Below are 17,947 nucleotides of genomic sequence, written 5' to 3' on the forward strand. Positions count from 1 at the left end.
TTTCAGAAGTTTTTATTCTGCTTGTCATTTTTTCTCCAAATAAAGACAAATTCAGGTAAAAAGAAGTAAAAGAAGAAAACAAATTCATAAACTTAAACTTCAGAAGTTTTTTGTTGAGGTATGTGTGATCCAAATCCAATGCAGTGATAATTGGGGCACCTGGGAAAGAAACTCTGAGTTAAACCTCCTTCTCAACTCAGAATGGGATGAACAAACTGTCAGAATGTAGCAATGGCAACCATATTGAAGTATATACTTCTAAATCATGCCCTTGCACTGCATGAGCTAGATTGCCTGTAAGCATTAACCAAGCTACAAGCATTAACAAATAGATAAAAATTAAAGATCAATGAGGTTATCCATTCCTCTAAAACTTATGTTGGATGGTGAGAATTTTGAATAAATTATTGTACTCTGGATAACTCATAAATAACAAGATCCAATTATCTGTGGTGTACAAAACAACAGATTTCAAAATTTACTGAAAAATACGTACTGTATGACGTACCAGATTCCTCTGACACAGAAAGTTGGCTTAGGCGCCATTTTTCTGGCACAGAATAGACCCTTTCTGAGTTGAAGTTTAAGGGGCAAGATTTTTTCGATTGCCTGTACTTAACTACGAAAATTGTCACCCCATTTCGATTCTTATTTAAATTGCAAGCGTTCTAGGCATCGGATTGCAAAAATTTCGTTCAGGTGAGTAACAAAAGAATTTCTTTACACAGTGAAGAAAGATGGTTGCCTAGCTTTTATTCTTCAGTGCTTTGAATCTCTCTCAATGGCAGCGAAATTCTCTAAATTGTGAAAAATCTACTGCCCTACAGTCTGATGGTACGATACCATCGTTCGTGCTAACTTCAGACAAATTCTTATTACCATAAACACTGAAGGGCGCTTTTGCCAGAAAGTTTTTAAGATTATGGTAGGCAGCATTTAATATTTTTAAGAGAAAAAGGATTCTTCGCCTTGTGTACAAATTTTTATGGCAAGTTCCTTGTATTTGTGGAGTAGTCTGTGTTGATGCTGTAATTATAATGGATTTAAAATATAATTTCAAATTATCTATCGCCTTTAACATTATTACAAGCATTTGAAATACCTTGTACGAAGTTAAAAGAAAAAGAGCATAACTTTAGACCAGCTATGTCCATCCCGCAGCCGCATGCAGCCCTTTTCAATGTTATGTGCGGCCCTGGTGTTGGTATCGTTATATAATATGTAAAGTGTGAAAGTGTATGAAAGTTAGCCATTGATTATATTACTTTATTCATGTATAAATTACTTAAGCGTCATAATGTCTGTTATTGTGCATGTTTTCAGTACTTTTTTTGTGTGGTTAGTGACTCACGGTGGCATTGTGTGGCCCGAATTGAACTAGTGACGTAATGTTTGGTCCACTAAGGCATTTTGGTTAGACATAGCTGCTTTAAACAATAAACTAGTTACATACATACTACTTTTTTACCATAGTGAAAAGGGTGGCACCTGTATGCCAAACTGTGTTATCTTTATGCCGATTTATAATAAAGAAAAACTCCAAATTAAAATAAACACGTAATCATTCCAAAATCTGCATCTTTGCACACACGTTAACCGTCAAAAACTGCCATACTTTCCAGACAGTTTTTTAGATAGGGTTAGTCAACAGGTTTGCGGTCATTTTGAACACCTTCGTTTTCAAATGCCAATAGAAACCCTTTGAACGGGTCAGAATGAAAATTTTTTCCACAGATTTCTTGAGAATTTATTCTACATTACAGATTTGCATTTTCATGTATTTACATTGTGAAAGTCGATTTAGACGACTGCTGGTAAAGTTTTAATGATAAAGCAATTACGGAATTACAACAAACTAATCAGCATTAAATAACGGAAAACATAAATAAATTATAGGAAATGGACTATTAAATGGAGATACATTGCAACCTTTTTCTGATTTGCTTATCGCCTTTAAATGATGTTGTTTAACAACAAGAGAATATTAAACACTTCTTGAATACGAAAAATCTTCTAATTGAAAATTCTTTTAAAAAGCTTCTTTATGTAACTTAAGATGAAAGCGAATGTAGGACAAGGCTAGATCTTATGTAACTTGCAGTGACTGCCTCAGCTTTTGGCTTTGCATGGTGAGAGTATGTCTGCATACCAAGGCTTTGCTGAAACACTGAGCAGGTTGAAATAAAATAAAAATATCTTGAAAAGTAGTGAAAATTTGTCACCAAAGCTTTCAGGAGTTTATGAAGTAAAAAGAAGCAAAAAAAATTTGACCAAAAAATGAGAAATTTTTCGTTGAGTTTTAAATGGGATTTGGAGTTAACCTGAGGTGATGCGGTACGACATTTTTTCTGTAATTTGTGTGGTTTTTGTACAATTTTGATGCAAACTATTGTATTGTATTTTTGGTTTTTCACCATTAATTGTGCGGAGCAAAAGTTAGGATGGTAACCTTTGTAGTTATAGCACAATAAAACACATGTTAATAAATATAGTTAACGAGCAGGAAAAATTAAAAAATCCCAAGGGCTTAAAACCTGCAAGGTACCAATAATACAATTGTGCTATAAGATGGTAGGTTAGCATGGCCACCAAACCCATAAAATAATTCCTAAGTTTAATGAATTTTAGGCCAAAATAACACAAACAACGAAATAACTACACTGATGGAAGATGTAGCGGACATGTTCCCTAACATTAAAACCACGTATGTTAGGGAACATGTCCTCTATATCTTCCAACAGTGTCAGATGGCCGCATACAGAGTGTGACCACAATTAAACCAACAAACCATCACTGTATACTAAATTAAGACCATTAATGTTTAAATTATAAAAAATGTATTGGAAAAATAATATTTACAGCATTATTTACAATTATTAATGAAATTTGTCAGAATTTAGACAGTTGACGATGATACCATGCTTTTATTTGAAATATGGTACAAACAAGTTAATTAATGGCCTACAATAGAATTTTAAACGGTATTTGTCTGAATGCTTCTTAAGTTCAAAAATTAGTAATCTATGAACACGTTACTGTAGACTATTTTACAGTATTACCGGTACAAAAACAGTTACGTTAACAAACTAAAAAAGCAGGCTAAAACAACAGCCTCCGTCTACAGCGAAACGCCAACTATTTAGTTTTGTGGCCCACGGTATATCCTTAGAGCAAAGTTAAAATACAAACTTCAATAACGTGTCTTGATCACTAATCATATAACACTTCCACTATCACAACCTCCTACCTTAAAACCACACCATCCGTTACCTACACAAACTGAAAATAACGAACGTTGATACCACAAAGCTTTACTAATAGCCTCAAAGCAGACTGTTTTATCATGAAAAGCAAAATATCACGCGCTTTGGCGTGACCTAATAATGGTAATGTATGACGTAAGGATTCGAAATAACAACGTTTTAAAACATGGCTTTAAACGAGCTTAAAGACAGAACAACCTAGAAGGGAAATGGCACGCTGAACGTTTGTTAAGACTTAAATTACGTCTTTCAATTAGAAATAGAAGAGTCAATGTGGCTGTAGGTGAGGCTGTAGATTATAGAATTTGCTAATTCCTATACCCTACTTACGCAAATAAATGGTTACGCATAATTTCGTACGTATCGGCAAAAATTTTTATGCTATTTTCATATGAAAACGCATAATACTGTGTTTCGACGCTTTGCTAATGTATTACCTAACCTAAAGCATACTCGGTTCAATTCAAGCATAATATGTGATGGCATAATATGGTGGCATAGGCCTAGGCTAATTGTTAGGTTACATTACAACATTTTAAGTTCGCAATGAAGCAAATTCAACAAGCATGTATCGTATCGTTTTATTTTTTGCCGTTAACTGTGAGTAGCGAAAAATGGTGCAAACACTGTAATAATATAGCCTAAAACGGAAAAGGCGACGTAAATAAAAGATATCTGGTAGACATATTATTGAAGTTTTCAGTGTTATGGTCCAGACAACTTGTGTGTGCATTCCGTCTTAGTCGTATTTTGTTTATTCCTTAAATCATTTACGCTTTCTCTCTTGTAAAAATTTTGTACAGTAGTTTATTATTTAAGTGCAGTCAAAGAGTCACTAGTAGACTAATCGACATGGTCAATTATTTCAATTTGAATCAAGTCTGGATTTGAGTTTAGGTTCGTTACAAATAGATATTTCTAATCTATTTGTCAACTCATAACTAATATCTCATAACTCACAACTATCTCAGTAATATCTAGTAATATCTCACTACTTGGAAAACCCCAAGACATGCAATTGAGCCTTCTTATACTATTCTGCCCGAATTAAGCTATATGTTTTAACTAGGCCATTACACATTGGTCACCGACGCTTTGGTAACTGCTAGAAAAGCCGAGTCTGTTTTAGGTTATAGCCTATAGCCTACCTAGAGAGGCCTTATTGTTACGAAAATTTGTTTTAAACACACGTATTTGTTCACTGATCACATTAATTTATAAGGTACCTGTACCGAATAAGGCCCGGTCCCTAATAAGGCCCATTGCTCATATTTCGCAAACCCGCGCAAATAAATAAAAGATTTTGTCCCTACATAAAAACTAATATAAATTCATGATGGTTTACCAGATTTCATCCTTGTCACGTGATCAACCGATTCGCTAGAGCACAACAAAAATTTGATCTTTGCAGTTAAGGTGGTTTTGTTAATTTAGAAAAAAAGTAAGTGAGAATTTGGCCGGTTAAATGAACTGTTGTCAGCCGGCTGAAGTTTTCATATAAAAACCAACTTAGTATTGAAAAGGATAATGCACTTTTTTTTGCTAAAATTTTTCTGATGATAAAAATGTGACATTTTTTTCGTGGATGCCACATGCGCCTAATAAGGCCCATACAAGATGCTTGGCTAATTGATGTCCAGACTTCAAGAGTGGTTCCAGTCATCAGTTGGCAAATTGTTGCAGTTACTTTGATGCGCCTAGTGGAATCTTTTTGAATGTTTGTACAACTTAAAATGTGAAATTTCTAATAATGTTATATGTTGTCTATTACTATGTTTTGAATCAAAATACTCACAAAATTGGTGGGCCTTATTAGGAGCCTATGCTCCTAATAAGGCCCATTTTTTGGAATTTTTAATTTCTTTATAAAAATTTTTTGGGGGGTTGTCAGGTATTGTGGTTTTAATATGTTGTAGTCATATACCCTCACTAATACAATACGATTTTTCAGTCTATTCTCATTTATGGTTCTTGAGTTATTTTCAAAAAAGTGTTAGGTGGGCCTTATTCGGTACAGGTACCTTATAGGTTTACCTTATAGCCTACTTTTATCTTTGTTTTATCACAATATTTTAGTCTCCTATTGACAAATTATTGTCGGTCATAATGTTATCGCTCTCGTTTCGCTCTGAACACATCGAATTAGTAAAGATTCGTATTTGTACCAAAACGATAAATATATCACATCTTGATATTCCTCCAAATCTAAATCTATATTTGCCCATTGGCCTACACGCTTATATGCCAAGTAACCTATATCTAACCAGCCACGTAATCATGGTTAAAGTTGTCAAGTCATTGAAAAATTATAACAAATGTTTTTCCTCATTGCGAATTTCAACTGATCTGAGATGAGCAACCTGTCTGAAAATGAAAATTGCAAAACACTTTAAAAACATTGCACCAATTTTACAGTCTACCTAACAACCGAAAACTTTAATATTTTGTTTATTGTTTTCTTACTCCAGCAGAAAACAAAAAAACGACATTTTTCAAATCGGTAAGATTCAAATTCGTGAATAATAAATTCAGTCGATATTCGTGTGAATATATGTTTGGATTAGTGTTAGTTACGGTACATCTCTTTCATAAATAAAATAAGGCTTTCTGTATGCTGGGGAATGTGTGATTGATCATAAGCATCATTTTTCATCGACAATTGCCGTCATTGATTTTTAGGGGACTCACTGTTAAAATAACAAGAGCTTGGTGATCTCAGAACCTCAAAGACATCTAGGAAGTTTAAGCTTGAAAGCAAATTCGCAAAACTTTTGTAAAAGTTAAAAGTCTGTGCGGTTTTAACTAAGTCCGATGAGAATGTCCTCTTTGGATACGGAAAACATATTTTACTTCCCGTAACAGTTAAATTTATCTACAATTAAACAAAATTGATAGCTTTAAAATTAAGTTAGGCTGTACTTAACAACAATATAGTGAAGTCGAACTCTAGATAAAAAAGTATTTCGTTTGAACTTTTGCCTTTCTTTGTCTGAAAAACTATTGAATTTGCATTTATCAAAGCTTTTATAAATCAATTCATTTGTGATGTGGAATTTGTCTTTCAAACTTGAAACAAATCATAGAAATCAAATATTGCAAGCGCTACATTTAATGTGCATCAACCAAATAAAGTTCGAAAAAAGGGGAAAAAGTCGATTTCCGAAATTTCGTGATGTACGAAGTGCTATCTATATACTTACCGTTTGTTTTTAGAGAACTTATAAAATTAGCGTTAAGATTTGGATGCTTTATGTAAGAGATTTTTTGACACTTCTTTAGCATTGTAAGATGTGTTATGGCATTACACGTAGGAGATCAAGAAGACACTCACCTCAGAAATCCACAGAAGTCCCCACGTCCAAAAACGTAAGTTTTTTAACTTGGTGACTAAACTGTCTAAACTTTTGTAAAACAATTAATGCACTCTTTAATTGAATTCTAATTGCAATTATAATTAGAGGGATTAAGATGTAGGCCTTAATGGTTAAGTTTATTTTAATAAATTTACATTTATATAGCCCTACATCAACAGTTACATATAACTTAAAATTTATGGTCTGGTGCAGAGGTGCACAAAAAAATGACGTCACAGTTTTAATAGCATGGGTCCAGTATGCAAGTACATCACGTGGTTATGCACTTTTGCGCTAGACCCTCATATAAACACAGAAGACAAAACAAAAATGCCTCGAGAATATGATAGCTTAGAATCCAAACTTTTAAAGCTCTATATGCAATCACGTTTTTTAGTGTTCCTCGACTTGAATTGGGTGAAATTGTGTCTGACTTAACAGAGGAGAAAGTTCTAGAAAAACCAATCAAGAAACGAGACATCGTCAACTCACCCTCACCTCGTTCAGCTGTCAGTTGGGGTACACCACTTTCACCTCCTTATGCATTGACAAGTGATGACGTGAGATTTGGTGGCACAGTTCATCGGCCTTGTACACATATTAGACACAAAGGGGTGCAGAACAAAGTTAGTTGTATTTGTTGTTTATTTTATATTCTCTGAAATGGCAGGGTGGTATATAAAAGGAAATTACAAATATTTTTTGTTTTAGCCAATATCAAAAAATCTATTTTCTTCTGTGTCTGCAAAAGAGAGTAACCTAAAAGCAGCCCAAACAGTTGTTAAGTTTAAAAATGAGCAAACTAAGAAAGAAACGATGACAAAACCAAGCAAGGTAGGCTAAACTCTTGTAATGTGCTCGCTTTATTTGCAAACTGTAGTGATGGAAACTTGATTTTATGATTAGTGTTATGCAATTTTTTTAAGCTTTTGTTTATCTTTTAAGGTCACAGTTACAGACACATCAAAAGAAAATTTCAAAACTGAGAAACGTGTGCATACGCAAGGTATAATGATAACTGTGCTTCCTGTTGAAACAACAGAATTCTGTTGCTGTACTTAAAGCATTTTGTTCTAATGCTCCAAGTTTTTTTTTCAGAAATGAAGGAAGGCAAAAAAAATAGATATTGGTACTTGGATGATGAGTTAAAAGAGAAACCTCCTACTCCTCCAGTAAATCCTTCTTTCAATTAAATCATAAAAAACTTTTTGAGATGTTTTGATGAAATGCGGTAGTTCTCAACATTAAAGAAGACTGTGTGTATGAAACATGGAAAGCAACTGCTTTTACAAGCGGTTTTTCAAAAGTAGTTGGTGTAATTATTAATTTATCTATTTAAAGCCAGAAGATACAGGGTACACAGTTGATGAAATGGCCCAAATGCAAGCGGAATACACATCCCAGCCATACACTGGTTTACACGGAGCGCGAAAGTTTGCTGCAGTAAGTTACAAAAGATTTTACGATTGAATTCACTTTGTAGTTTACTTTTCATACTAAACGGTGGTATATCAATCCTTATTGTCTAAGAATAATTTTTTTTCCTAATGATGAGATTAATTTTTCAGGAGGATGACCTCATAAAGAAGCAGAAAGAAGACGTCATGGAGCAGGTTTTAATCGATCAACTTTCACGTCACGTTCTAAGTGATGCGGAACAAGATCACGACCCAGCGCGACTGAACCCTGCAGATCCAGCCTCTAGTTTCAATACTGCTCCTCTAAGATTTAGGACACGCCGTTTACATGAATCAAAGTAAAAATCTAAGAAACGGAAGTGTTGAATACATAAAACCATTCAATTTCTTCAAAGTTATGAGTATTTTTTATCACTTTTAACATTTTTTCTATGATGCAGGGTTAGCACCGCTGGGGCACTCACTGAATCAAAACTAAAAGATAAGCTAACGTTTGGAGCAAGGATATTGACTCGCGATGGGAGAGATGCCCTGCGTGAATTGTTTGGATTCTTCTTTCACGGCGATCAGACGATTACCGTCTATGAGTTCAGATTATTCGGAAAAAAGTAAGCTTTTTTATCCCTCCTGTAAAATCAAGACAAAAGACTGATTTTTTACTTTGCTAATATTATTCAGAAGCAGCCTGTTGTCAGAGTACTTACAGTTCATCTTATTTACTTACATCTTTCTTTGTTAACAGCACAAATAAAGCTCTGCCAGTGATAAAAAGGGGAAAATATTGTCATGCTGTTGGTAGAAGAAAGGGAAAACAATATGTTCCCGGCGATTTTCAAGTCGGCAGGAATCTGACTTTTCTCACAAACAACCAAGCTCATTTGCCTGATTCTCTAAAGAAAAGGTTAGAGCTTGAAGTTATGATTATAACAACTACACTGATAGATCCTTGTTTGTTCTAATTAGGTATTTAAAGCGTCCTATGCATGTTTATCAGTTCAGTTATTGCAATGCGCATCTCTGAGACAAGTGCACCGTCACTTCAAGGCACGTGGGACATATCATCCAGTGATAGAGATGGTGGGGATGACACTGCTAGGGAAAGGAAGGATCGAAAAATCACGAACGACGTACAAAGTAATCATCCTCTCCTGAATTCAATCCCAATAGTTGCAGCTAAAACTTGCCAAAATACTTTCTGAGTGTATTATTTTCCTGGCATGTTATGTTAAACTTTTTCTGTTTGCAGGATACCTCCGAAATAAACTCCGCAATCGAAGTGTCAGCGTGGTGGTTGGCCTCGGCCGATTATTTCGTCACCTTGATGCTTCTGGTGATGGTGCACTGAGCAAGAAAGAGTTGATGGAGGCGCTCGATGAGTTTGATGTCTCACTCCCTCAATCGGTGATTGCTTTTCGAATATGTAAAAATCGGTCAACGAGAAGCATCTTTAGAAATATTGATCTGGATAAAAAATATCTAGGTCGTATTAGATTTCACTTGGTGATCCTTGTCAGTTTTAATAGTAATTGTTGCTCTTACAGGATTTTGATTCCGTGTGGAGAGTGGTTGATGAAAATAATGATGGTGCAATTGATTATGGAGAATTCATGAGAGCTTTTATAGGTAAACATTTCAATTTTTTAACTAGCTGCTATCATGGGATTTTTTGTCATGAAAAATGTGTTACAGGAGAAATGAATGAGTCTAGGAAAGGCATTGTAAGAAAAGTTTTCAAAAAACTGGATCCACACAAGACTGGTTCAACAAGTCTTCTTCACCTACAGAAGTTGTATAGCGCAAACAAACACCCCCTTGTAGTTGCTGGTTTGTTTGTTTTTATTTTTGTGGAAATCCAATAGAACTGACTAGCGATGCAGCGATTTGCATTTTGGCAGAATGTGTTCTTTTGGCATCTTTGACATTTCAGGTAAATTCAAGCAATCCGAAATGAAAGAACAGTTCCTTAACTCCTTCGCTGATATTTGCATGGGGTCAGAGGTCACTTTTGTCGAGTTTGAAGAATATTACGAAGGGTTGAGCATCGTTATTGAAAAAGATGACGCTTTCATCAACATGATGAGGAACTGTTGGGGAGTGTGAATCTCTTATCTGCTTTCTCTCTGCAATTGGTCGAGAATTGCTAGTTGGTGGTTTGATATGCTCCAGGTTTTCAAGACCCCCTGAAACGAACTGCAAACAACTTCAGCGGTGTGCTGGATATTCAGCCACTTGTTTATTATGCTGCAAATGAAATGTGATACCTGAATTGTAATTGTGTTTTTAAAATGCACTCAACTGTTACTCGACTTTTGGTCATTCTATCATATGATGTCTATTATTATCTTTTCGCATGAATTTTATTAACCTTTGCATTATTGCGTCGAATAGTTTGTTGTAGAAAGTTCTAAAAATCTTCACAATGTTGTAGTCCCAATGTTGGCGCTGAAACGCATTGATAGTACTTCCAGTTTTAGAAACCTTTTTTTACGATGCAGTGCGCATATTTCTTTGATAATATGCTTTTAATATCATGTGTCAATCCAACGTGTATGTCGCTCAACGGTGTAATACAAATTTATGCATTCTGATTATTTGACAACAAAATACCAACAGAACTGTCATGAAAGCAGGAACTTCTTGTCGCGGTTTAGGGTTTAAAACTTTACAATATGAAATAAAAGTGCTCATGGTTTTAATAAGATAAAGTAAAAAGCGTTAAATGTACCAACGTTTTCTGGCAAGAAGAATGTTTTTTATTGCGTCAGATGGTGGAGGTTTTAGCGCAGTAATTAGAATAAAAATTAGTAAACTATTTGTTACTATGCAACATATTTTATAAATTTTAAAGCATTTTTCAATACCGTTGTTCATGAAAACACGAATGGCGCATATTTGTAGATTTAATACTATATCCAATATAAGCAGAGTTGATGACAAGGCAAAACAGGCAGCCAAAGCACAAAGTATGCTCGATAATTAGCAAATGCGATTCTTTAAATGGCAATTTTCTTAACTTCTTGATATTATTAAATATCTTCAACAATTCGGAAGTGGCTTCTCCTTGTTTATTAAATCAACCGGGACAGACTTCATCTTTTTCTTTGGCAAGCGTTTTGTACGTATGATGACGTAAATCACGAGACATATGCAGATAAGCAAAACGGCGCCGCCTACCGCTGCCAGAATGTATTTCCAGAGTAGATCTAAATATTGCAAGAAACAATGACGATGCAATTGCGCTTGGCCTTTGATGCAGATTCGGGGGTGAAAATCGCAATTAAATATTGTCAAAAAAACGTCAAAGCATGTCTTTCTTCTTACAAAAAAATTTATATTTCAACCTCAAAGTGCTGTTAAAACTTTAGCGTACCCTGGTCATTTCTGAGCCCTTCCACAACCGCTTCTTTAAACGTTGCTTTTGCAGGATTCTCTTTAACAATGGCGATCGGTCCTTCACTAATTATACCTTTCGGAGCTGAATTCACTTCTCGTTTTCGTCGATTTGATGCCGGATCAAAACTTGACTTGCATTGCGGCTGATGAAAAAGGCATAAGATGTTGAATTAAAGAGGGTTGAGTAAAAAACATTTTACTGTGTACAATGACGCACTACATTAGTTCTCAAAAGGGTCCTGCGAAGCCCTAGGACTCGGTGACCACTTGCAACCATATACGTAGTAAATTATCCCAGAAGATAAATAATTGTCAAGCAAATTTTAGCTTAAAAGTATGACAATACATTGTACGCCCATGTTTGAAGTTTTATAAAAAGATGTACAGTATTGTATAGCCTACTTTCATCCCCATCCAACATAATAATGATTTAAGAATTACCCCAGAGCCAGTGCAGTTTTCTGCATTCGTATCACAGACGTACACCTCGCAATGCAAGTAGATATACCTGTAGATGCGTAAATAACGATTAGTATACACTATACACAGTCGAAAATACTAGCTCTCAGGCCACGTCTACACGGCGTAAGGAAACTATAAAAATTTACCTGATATGGTGTATGTAACTTTCCGGAGCAAATTGTGCAGCATATTTGAACGAAAGTTACCTCATAGTAATAGAGAACGGACATGCAAATATTGTGTATTTTTAGGAAAGTTAGCCAATTCTTTTGCACCGTGTAAACATAGCCTTAGGCTTCGGTCAACTAGGAAGCTAAATGCTTATCAAACAGTCATACTCTGCTGTGTTTCTCCATCGAAACATTTGAAATGAATATCTGGCTTTCGTGCCTTCGCCGTTCGCATAAATCTTTACTGTTTCGTCCTTCGCGTCAACGCATCTGAACAATGAAAAAGCAGGTTAAAAGTACAGTATAAAATGGGCGCCCGTAATTATTCCAGTAATGGAATAACATCATCACCGACTTGAATATGATCAACACGAATATGATCATATTGAGAAAAATACGTGAAATTTTATTCTTTTCCATGTAGCTGCTATAATTTTTTTTCAAGTCATTTCAAACTTTAATATATAACCTAGCTTTTATTCTGTAAAGCAAAAGTTGGGATGCAATAAAATTACGCGGTAATGTTTTACAATTCATGTATTTATAACTTATCTTGTTTTACCTGTCAACAATTAAATAGTGATAATTTTCCATCAGCTCAGGCTCTGGGCTTGTTGTTGCATAGCAAGCTTCCAATGTTGTTACGACGTCACTTCCTCCAAATACATTCATCATGTCCACCGACACATAAATTGGAACACCTACACCAGAAGAAGTTCAAGAGAAAGTTGGATTCTGCCAAAACGGAATAGTCGTTTTAATATGCATCGACTTGCCGACTATGACCAATGGTCTATCCCCCAGTCTGCTCTTTGGGTGATAATCCTTCCGCTGGTAGATGTTCATTTCCAAGCCTATTTCTCCGTTCGCAGTTGCAACAGTTAGAGTCCTGCAAGAGATAAAGGACAAAGGTGTAGTGTGAATACCTCAATGCACCTTCCATGCATTACATAAGATTTCATTATAAAAGAAGCAAAAACTGCACCATATAGCCTATACCTAATAACTGGTTTCAGTGAAATGTCTGCTGTGACGTTATACTTGTCGTCATAGTCGCACTTGATCGTGTACAGACCTTGACGCATCAAGGTGCCCGACGAAAACACAATCGTGTTCGAATACAGGTAATTACCCGTATCATGCTGCATACGTAAGTCAATAAAACTGGTAAAGTCACTTGAAAATTGAAATTGAAATAAATTATAATAGATCATGTTCTTCACTAATCCTGAACATCTCGTGTAGTTCTTACGGATAATTCGGTGCCACACTCTGTGTATGGCGGGTACAGTGTAAGGCTGTAGCTGTTGTCTACATCGGAACGTTCAGCGACGCAGGCCTGATTCTCCAAGTGTCCATTGAAATGAATGACTCCTTGCGAAACATCCGGTACCAGCTGGTTGATATGTCTGTGCCAAATTTGAAAAAAGAGTAAGTAAACCTTGTTTGGTCACTACAAGTAGGATACTAATACTGATAAGGGTAATTTGTAGAATGTCCTTTTACTTTTAGTTTACTGCTTTGTATGTTCGTCTTGGGTTACTTACTCTTTAGTAAACGTGGCTACAATGGAACCTGTATAGCACTGTAGTTCGAAACCGAGCCCAGTCTGCTGCGAAGTACCTGAGAAGTTATCCAGCAAAAAAGGTGTTTTAAAATTTAGCTCTATTAACACAATCCCAACATCTTTTAAACTCATAAAGATAAAACGTTATTAAGTAAAGCTTTTCAACAGTACCTTCATTTGGTAAGCAAAGAAAACAAACCAAAACTCCAAACAGGAAGGCATTCATTGTGTAAACTTTTCAAGTGACTGCTAATTAATCGACACAAAATAGTTGGACTAATTGTCTATGTTACTCCATGTTCCCAGCAACCTGTAACAAAGACAAGCCTGTCTTTAATTTTCGCAACGCTGTAGATTCCTGCTTGAGTGCTAAACTATTGAGGCTAATGCGTAAGCAAAAACTGCTTGTTCTACCTAGTTCAAAGGATTCTGCTTAAAAACATGAAATTTTTAAGTTTAGGAAATTCATTTGTTCTTATCTTAACACGTAGAACATTTTAATGTTGATTAAATTGTGTAAAATGATCTTTATTGAAAATTAAGTCACATTTCAATCTTTTCGCTTTCGTTCAACCATCGCGTTATAAAGTTTATCAACGCTTGACTTTGTTCTGTGAAATCATATAACACCCGAGAAGGCAGAAAACCAGTTTTACTTGCCGGAGGCCTTAAGGTTTTTCTCTCATTTTAAGTGATAACTGCGGTTACTTAATTTATACTCACATTAAGCATGACGATTTGAAATCCTAGCTCATGTCATGACAGTTGGGGGTGCACATAGGCTCTTGGATCGCGATGGGCTACTTCGGATATAATTGGGTCGAAATGTTGGGCTAATGAAAATTAAAAACTCTAATACAAAATGCTAAATATGTTTACTGAGTATACTTTACACAGAAAATATGCGTTGCTTTCTAACTACATATAAGAAATTTTCAACACAATTATTGCACCAGCACTTAACACTAAAAGCTGGGTGTAACTAAAATTTCTCACTTAAATTTTTTATAAAAAAGTGAGTATATATAGAAAAGTTATTCATTTTAAATACCTAGTGCTTCTCAACATGCTGGAATGGCTTATAGGTGTTAGAATAAGGTGATTTATGTATTAGTTAACCGTGTAAACTTCGATTAGCGTGGATTCATCATCGGTCCAAAGTCACAAACGCCTTTGCACAATAGCCACGCACATATAACGCAATTTATTTCAAGTGTTTACTGAGGATCCCAAAGCAGTTAAACGACCCTTGACAAATGTTGAAAAAATTCATTTCTCAATCCAACTCTCTACACAAGACAGGCAAGACGGGGTATGATTACCTCATAGATAGATATTGAGGGCGGTTTCTTGGAGACATTGTGATGTATTTAAAAGTATAATTCGAGATCAGAATTCGTTGTAGCCAAGGCGTTAGCTATCAATTCAATTAATAACCTATCATTGTACCGTACAGTTACGGTAAACAATAGAATATGCGACATTGCAGCAGTTTCAGATCTAGCATAAGAACTCAGCATTATGAATTTTTTTGTTTTTTCCTATAACACATCATTTTTGGAGTTTATCATACTTTGTGAGTTTTGTGGTTATTTTTGAGTTTTATAACGATCCGACTAACGTTTGAAAGTTAAATTTAAAAGATGCGTGTGTCGAGCAGACGAATAGCTTACCTTTCTGATTAAACTATTAATTGCTTCAATATTTCGTGAAAGAATGTTCCAACAGAAATTTGAAACACGTTGGTCTTATGTTTAAGGCAATAAATTTAGTTTCAAGAAAATGATTATCAAGCTTTTTTTGGCCTGTGGCCCACAAGCACCTGGAAAATTATTTGTGGCCAGTCAAATACATTTGAGTATTATAGACTTCGCATATTGCATTTTTTGAAATGTCAATATCCGTTCCATATCAATCTACACATTGCTCAATTTTTCTTAATCAACTTACATTATTGAATTTGAAATCAATATTTTCAGTATAACAGTGCTACTTTACCTAATATTCTTTTAAGCAATAGCACTTTACAAACATTTTATGATGAGTTACTGGATTTGGCTAAGACGTTAGTGAAAGTGGGGTTTCGTTTCAGAAAGGCAAAATCGTTACTTTTTCATAAATCTGTAGCAACGTTTTAAGGACATAATTTATGACCACAATAGCACGTCCGATGTCTTCGCTAACCTGTTTTGTGGCCCACAAGAAATGTCCTCGTGACACAGGACTTGGCCATGGCCTCCACTTATCTTTGAAAAAATATTTTTTTACAGAAACAGCTCCAACACAGACGATATCAAACAGCAGGTCAAATTTGAGAATTGAACCGTTAGCCTTAGATCGCTGGCTAGAGGCGGTCCGATTAAACAATTCGATGACCGTTTTATTATTGAATTCAATATGTTCCGCACTTATACACAAATATGGATCAATAACGGGTTATGACCAGTCTTTGTGTACAAAGCGACCCTACGGTAAATGTCATGCGAAGTCTAATTAAAGAAGAACCTCCTCAAAAGCCTTCAATTTTCATGAGCAGGTGTTAGCTTTGTTACGTCATTTTTCGTATTGTTGGCTAACAAATACAACGTGTCATTGTTGAAAAAAGGCCATAAAAATCGATCTTTCATCAGCAATTGTGGTAGTTTTACGTTAGACTATAGGTAGGATTTAGGTCATTTTAGGCCAACTTGAATGTCGGCTCTACATTGGGAAGCTCGGCGAAAACAGGCCGTAATCGACCATAAAATCGAATTACGAAGAAAAATGTTTGAAAAAACGAAAACTGCAGATAAAAATGGTAAGTCGGGTATAAAACAGGCTTACTTTGTTGAAAGTAAATATTTCACCGTTAGTTGGTCTCACAGCCCGTTGAAGTAGATGGTTAATAGGTGAGGAAAATGTAATGCAAAAACCTGGTTTTAATTACAGGTATCTGTTTCTGGCGTAATTGAAGTTAGACTTAGATTAAAAGGTGGATTTAGGTTTTTATGGTATTAACATTTAGGTTACACTAACATAAAAAAAAGTGAAAATAGCTTCAAACGAACAATTCTTTTCCTGTGAAATAGTGATAGCCATTTTCTTACGGTACCGCTAGAGCAGTGGTTTTCAACCTGGGGGTCATTAGCCTTTTTTAAGGGTCGCGAGAGCTTTCAATGAGTATAAAGTTGATACATGAGTCTTTGTTTAACAGCAATGTCATTTATTCGTTTTTATTTTGCTATTATGAATGCACAACAACATTACATAGGTTTAGCTGGAAATTTTTGGAAGGGAGTCGTCTTGATTATATTGGGTTGCAAAATGGGTCGCTGAATGAAAAAGGTTGAAAACCGCTGCGCTAGAGGCTAGTGCAATTACCACGGATGTAACGGTGGGCCTACTGTTGCTAGTCCCAGCCTATCATAAAAAGTTTTTTTTTACATTAGGTACTTATGATGACAAGATTCGAGAAGTGGCGGACAGGATGTCTGCAGATTTGGCGACCCCGACATCAACCCTATTGCACAGGTGATGGATGACACCACTTGATACACTAAAGTTGACTTAACTAACTATAGGCCATTGTTACCTTGAGGCTAATGAGGCACTTGCATTAGTAAATTTTTGGAACTCTTGCACGAAACAACTGTCAACTGCCAAATTGCATGTAACAACATGCCTAATTAACATATTTGCCTGGGTAAAGATCTCTGGCTCCGGCCTTGAATACCGGTAATACATATAACAGTGAAAAGCAGAACATTTTTCGCCTTGAAAACAACGTCGTACTATGTTATGTGAAATAACCAGTACTTGCGGAATGTGCAAGTACCAAACAAGTGATTTCATTGTTAAGAAACAATGCGAATCCTTCTACACACAAGTACAAATTCACCATGATAAAATAAACTGCATAACGTGATGTGTAAACATTTTTCATTTTCATGTTGGTGTAAAAGTTGCATGACTAAAGTGATTGTGACCGGTTTGTTAGGTCTCACGCCTTGCTCGTTCAAATGAATAACGACAGAAGGGATCAAGAAAACGCAGAAAATTTCTACTACCGCAAGGTGGAGCAGAAGACGCCGTACAGCGCAAAACTGAAGAACCGTTACACGTCCATAAATTACATTCAACAGTATTGATCATACTGATTTTGCCACCCGTCAAATTCGTATGATTACAACGACTAAGCACGGTCGCCAAGGCACCGTTAAACAAATTTTAGTTTTGTTTTTAAATGTTTGCTAACTTCCATCAACCATCGTACTGAAATGGTGAGCAGACTGTGGTTTTTTTAAAAGTAGGTTGACATTGGTAATAATTTAGCAGAGAGTTC

At 35.5% G+C, this 17,947-nt stretch overlaps 3 protein-coding genes across 3 annotated transcripts; 2 read left to right on the top strand and 1 right to left on the bottom strand.

Annotated features, from left to right (window-relative positions):
- Positions 1 to 6,446: 6,446 nt before the first annotated feature.
- LOC143460247 (calcyphosin-2-like) lies at positions 6,447 to 10,622 on the top strand. The gene is made up of 14 exons (XM_076957694.1): positions 6,447 to 6,629; positions 7,014 to 7,242; positions 7,328 to 7,450; positions 7,562 to 7,622; positions 7,715 to 7,788; positions 7,958 to 8,059; positions 8,185 to 8,372; positions 8,475 to 8,642; positions 8,777 to 8,935; positions 9,029 to 9,168; positions 9,281 to 9,435; positions 9,576 to 9,657; positions 9,724 to 9,858; positions 9,962 to 10,622. The coding sequence occupies exons 1-14, from the start codon at positions 6,559 to 6,561 to the stop codon at positions 10,132 to 10,134; spliced, it is 1,860 nt and encodes a 619-aa protein (XP_076813809.1). The 5' UTR covers positions 6,447 to 6,558; the 3' UTR covers positions 10,135 to 10,622.
- Positions 10,623 to 10,921: 299 nt separating this feature from the next.
- On the bottom strand, positions 10,922 to 13,953 carry LOC143460258 (pancreatic secretory granule membrane major glycoprotein GP2-like). Its single transcript, XM_076957703.1, has 10 exons — positions 13,798 to 13,953; positions 13,607 to 13,682; positions 13,312 to 13,468; positions 13,059 to 13,201; positions 12,836 to 12,948; positions 12,622 to 12,760; positions 12,228 to 12,329; positions 11,869 to 11,935; positions 11,405 to 11,570; positions 10,922 to 11,237 (listed from the first exon to the last, which is right to left on the bottom strand). Exons 1-10 carry the CDS (start codon positions 13,850 to 13,852, stop codon positions 11,071 to 11,073), a joined length of 1,185 nt encoding a protein of 394 aa, XP_076813818.1. The 5' UTR covers positions 13,853 to 13,953; the 3' UTR covers positions 10,922 to 11,070.
- A 2,283-nt stretch (positions 13,954 to 16,236) lies between these two features.
- LOC143464719 (uncharacterized) lies at positions 16,237 to 17,865 on the top strand. Its single transcript, XM_076962660.1, has 3 exons — positions 16,237 to 16,423; positions 17,055 to 17,136; positions 17,603 to 17,865. Exons 1-3 carry the CDS (start codon positions 16,318 to 16,320, stop codon positions 17,751 to 17,753), a joined length of 339 nt encoding a protein of 112 aa, XP_076818775.1. The 5' UTR covers positions 16,237 to 16,317; the 3' UTR covers positions 17,754 to 17,865.
- The last annotated feature ends 82 nt before the right edge of the window (positions 17,866 to 17,947 follow it).

This window comes from Clavelina lepadiformis, chromosome 1 (assembly GCF_947623445.1).
Source record: "Clavelina lepadiformis chromosome 1, kaClaLepa1.1, whole genome shotgun sequence".
Lineage (NCBI taxonomy): Eukaryota > Metazoa > Chordata > Ascidiacea > Aplousobranchia > Clavelinidae > Clavelina > Clavelina lepadiformis.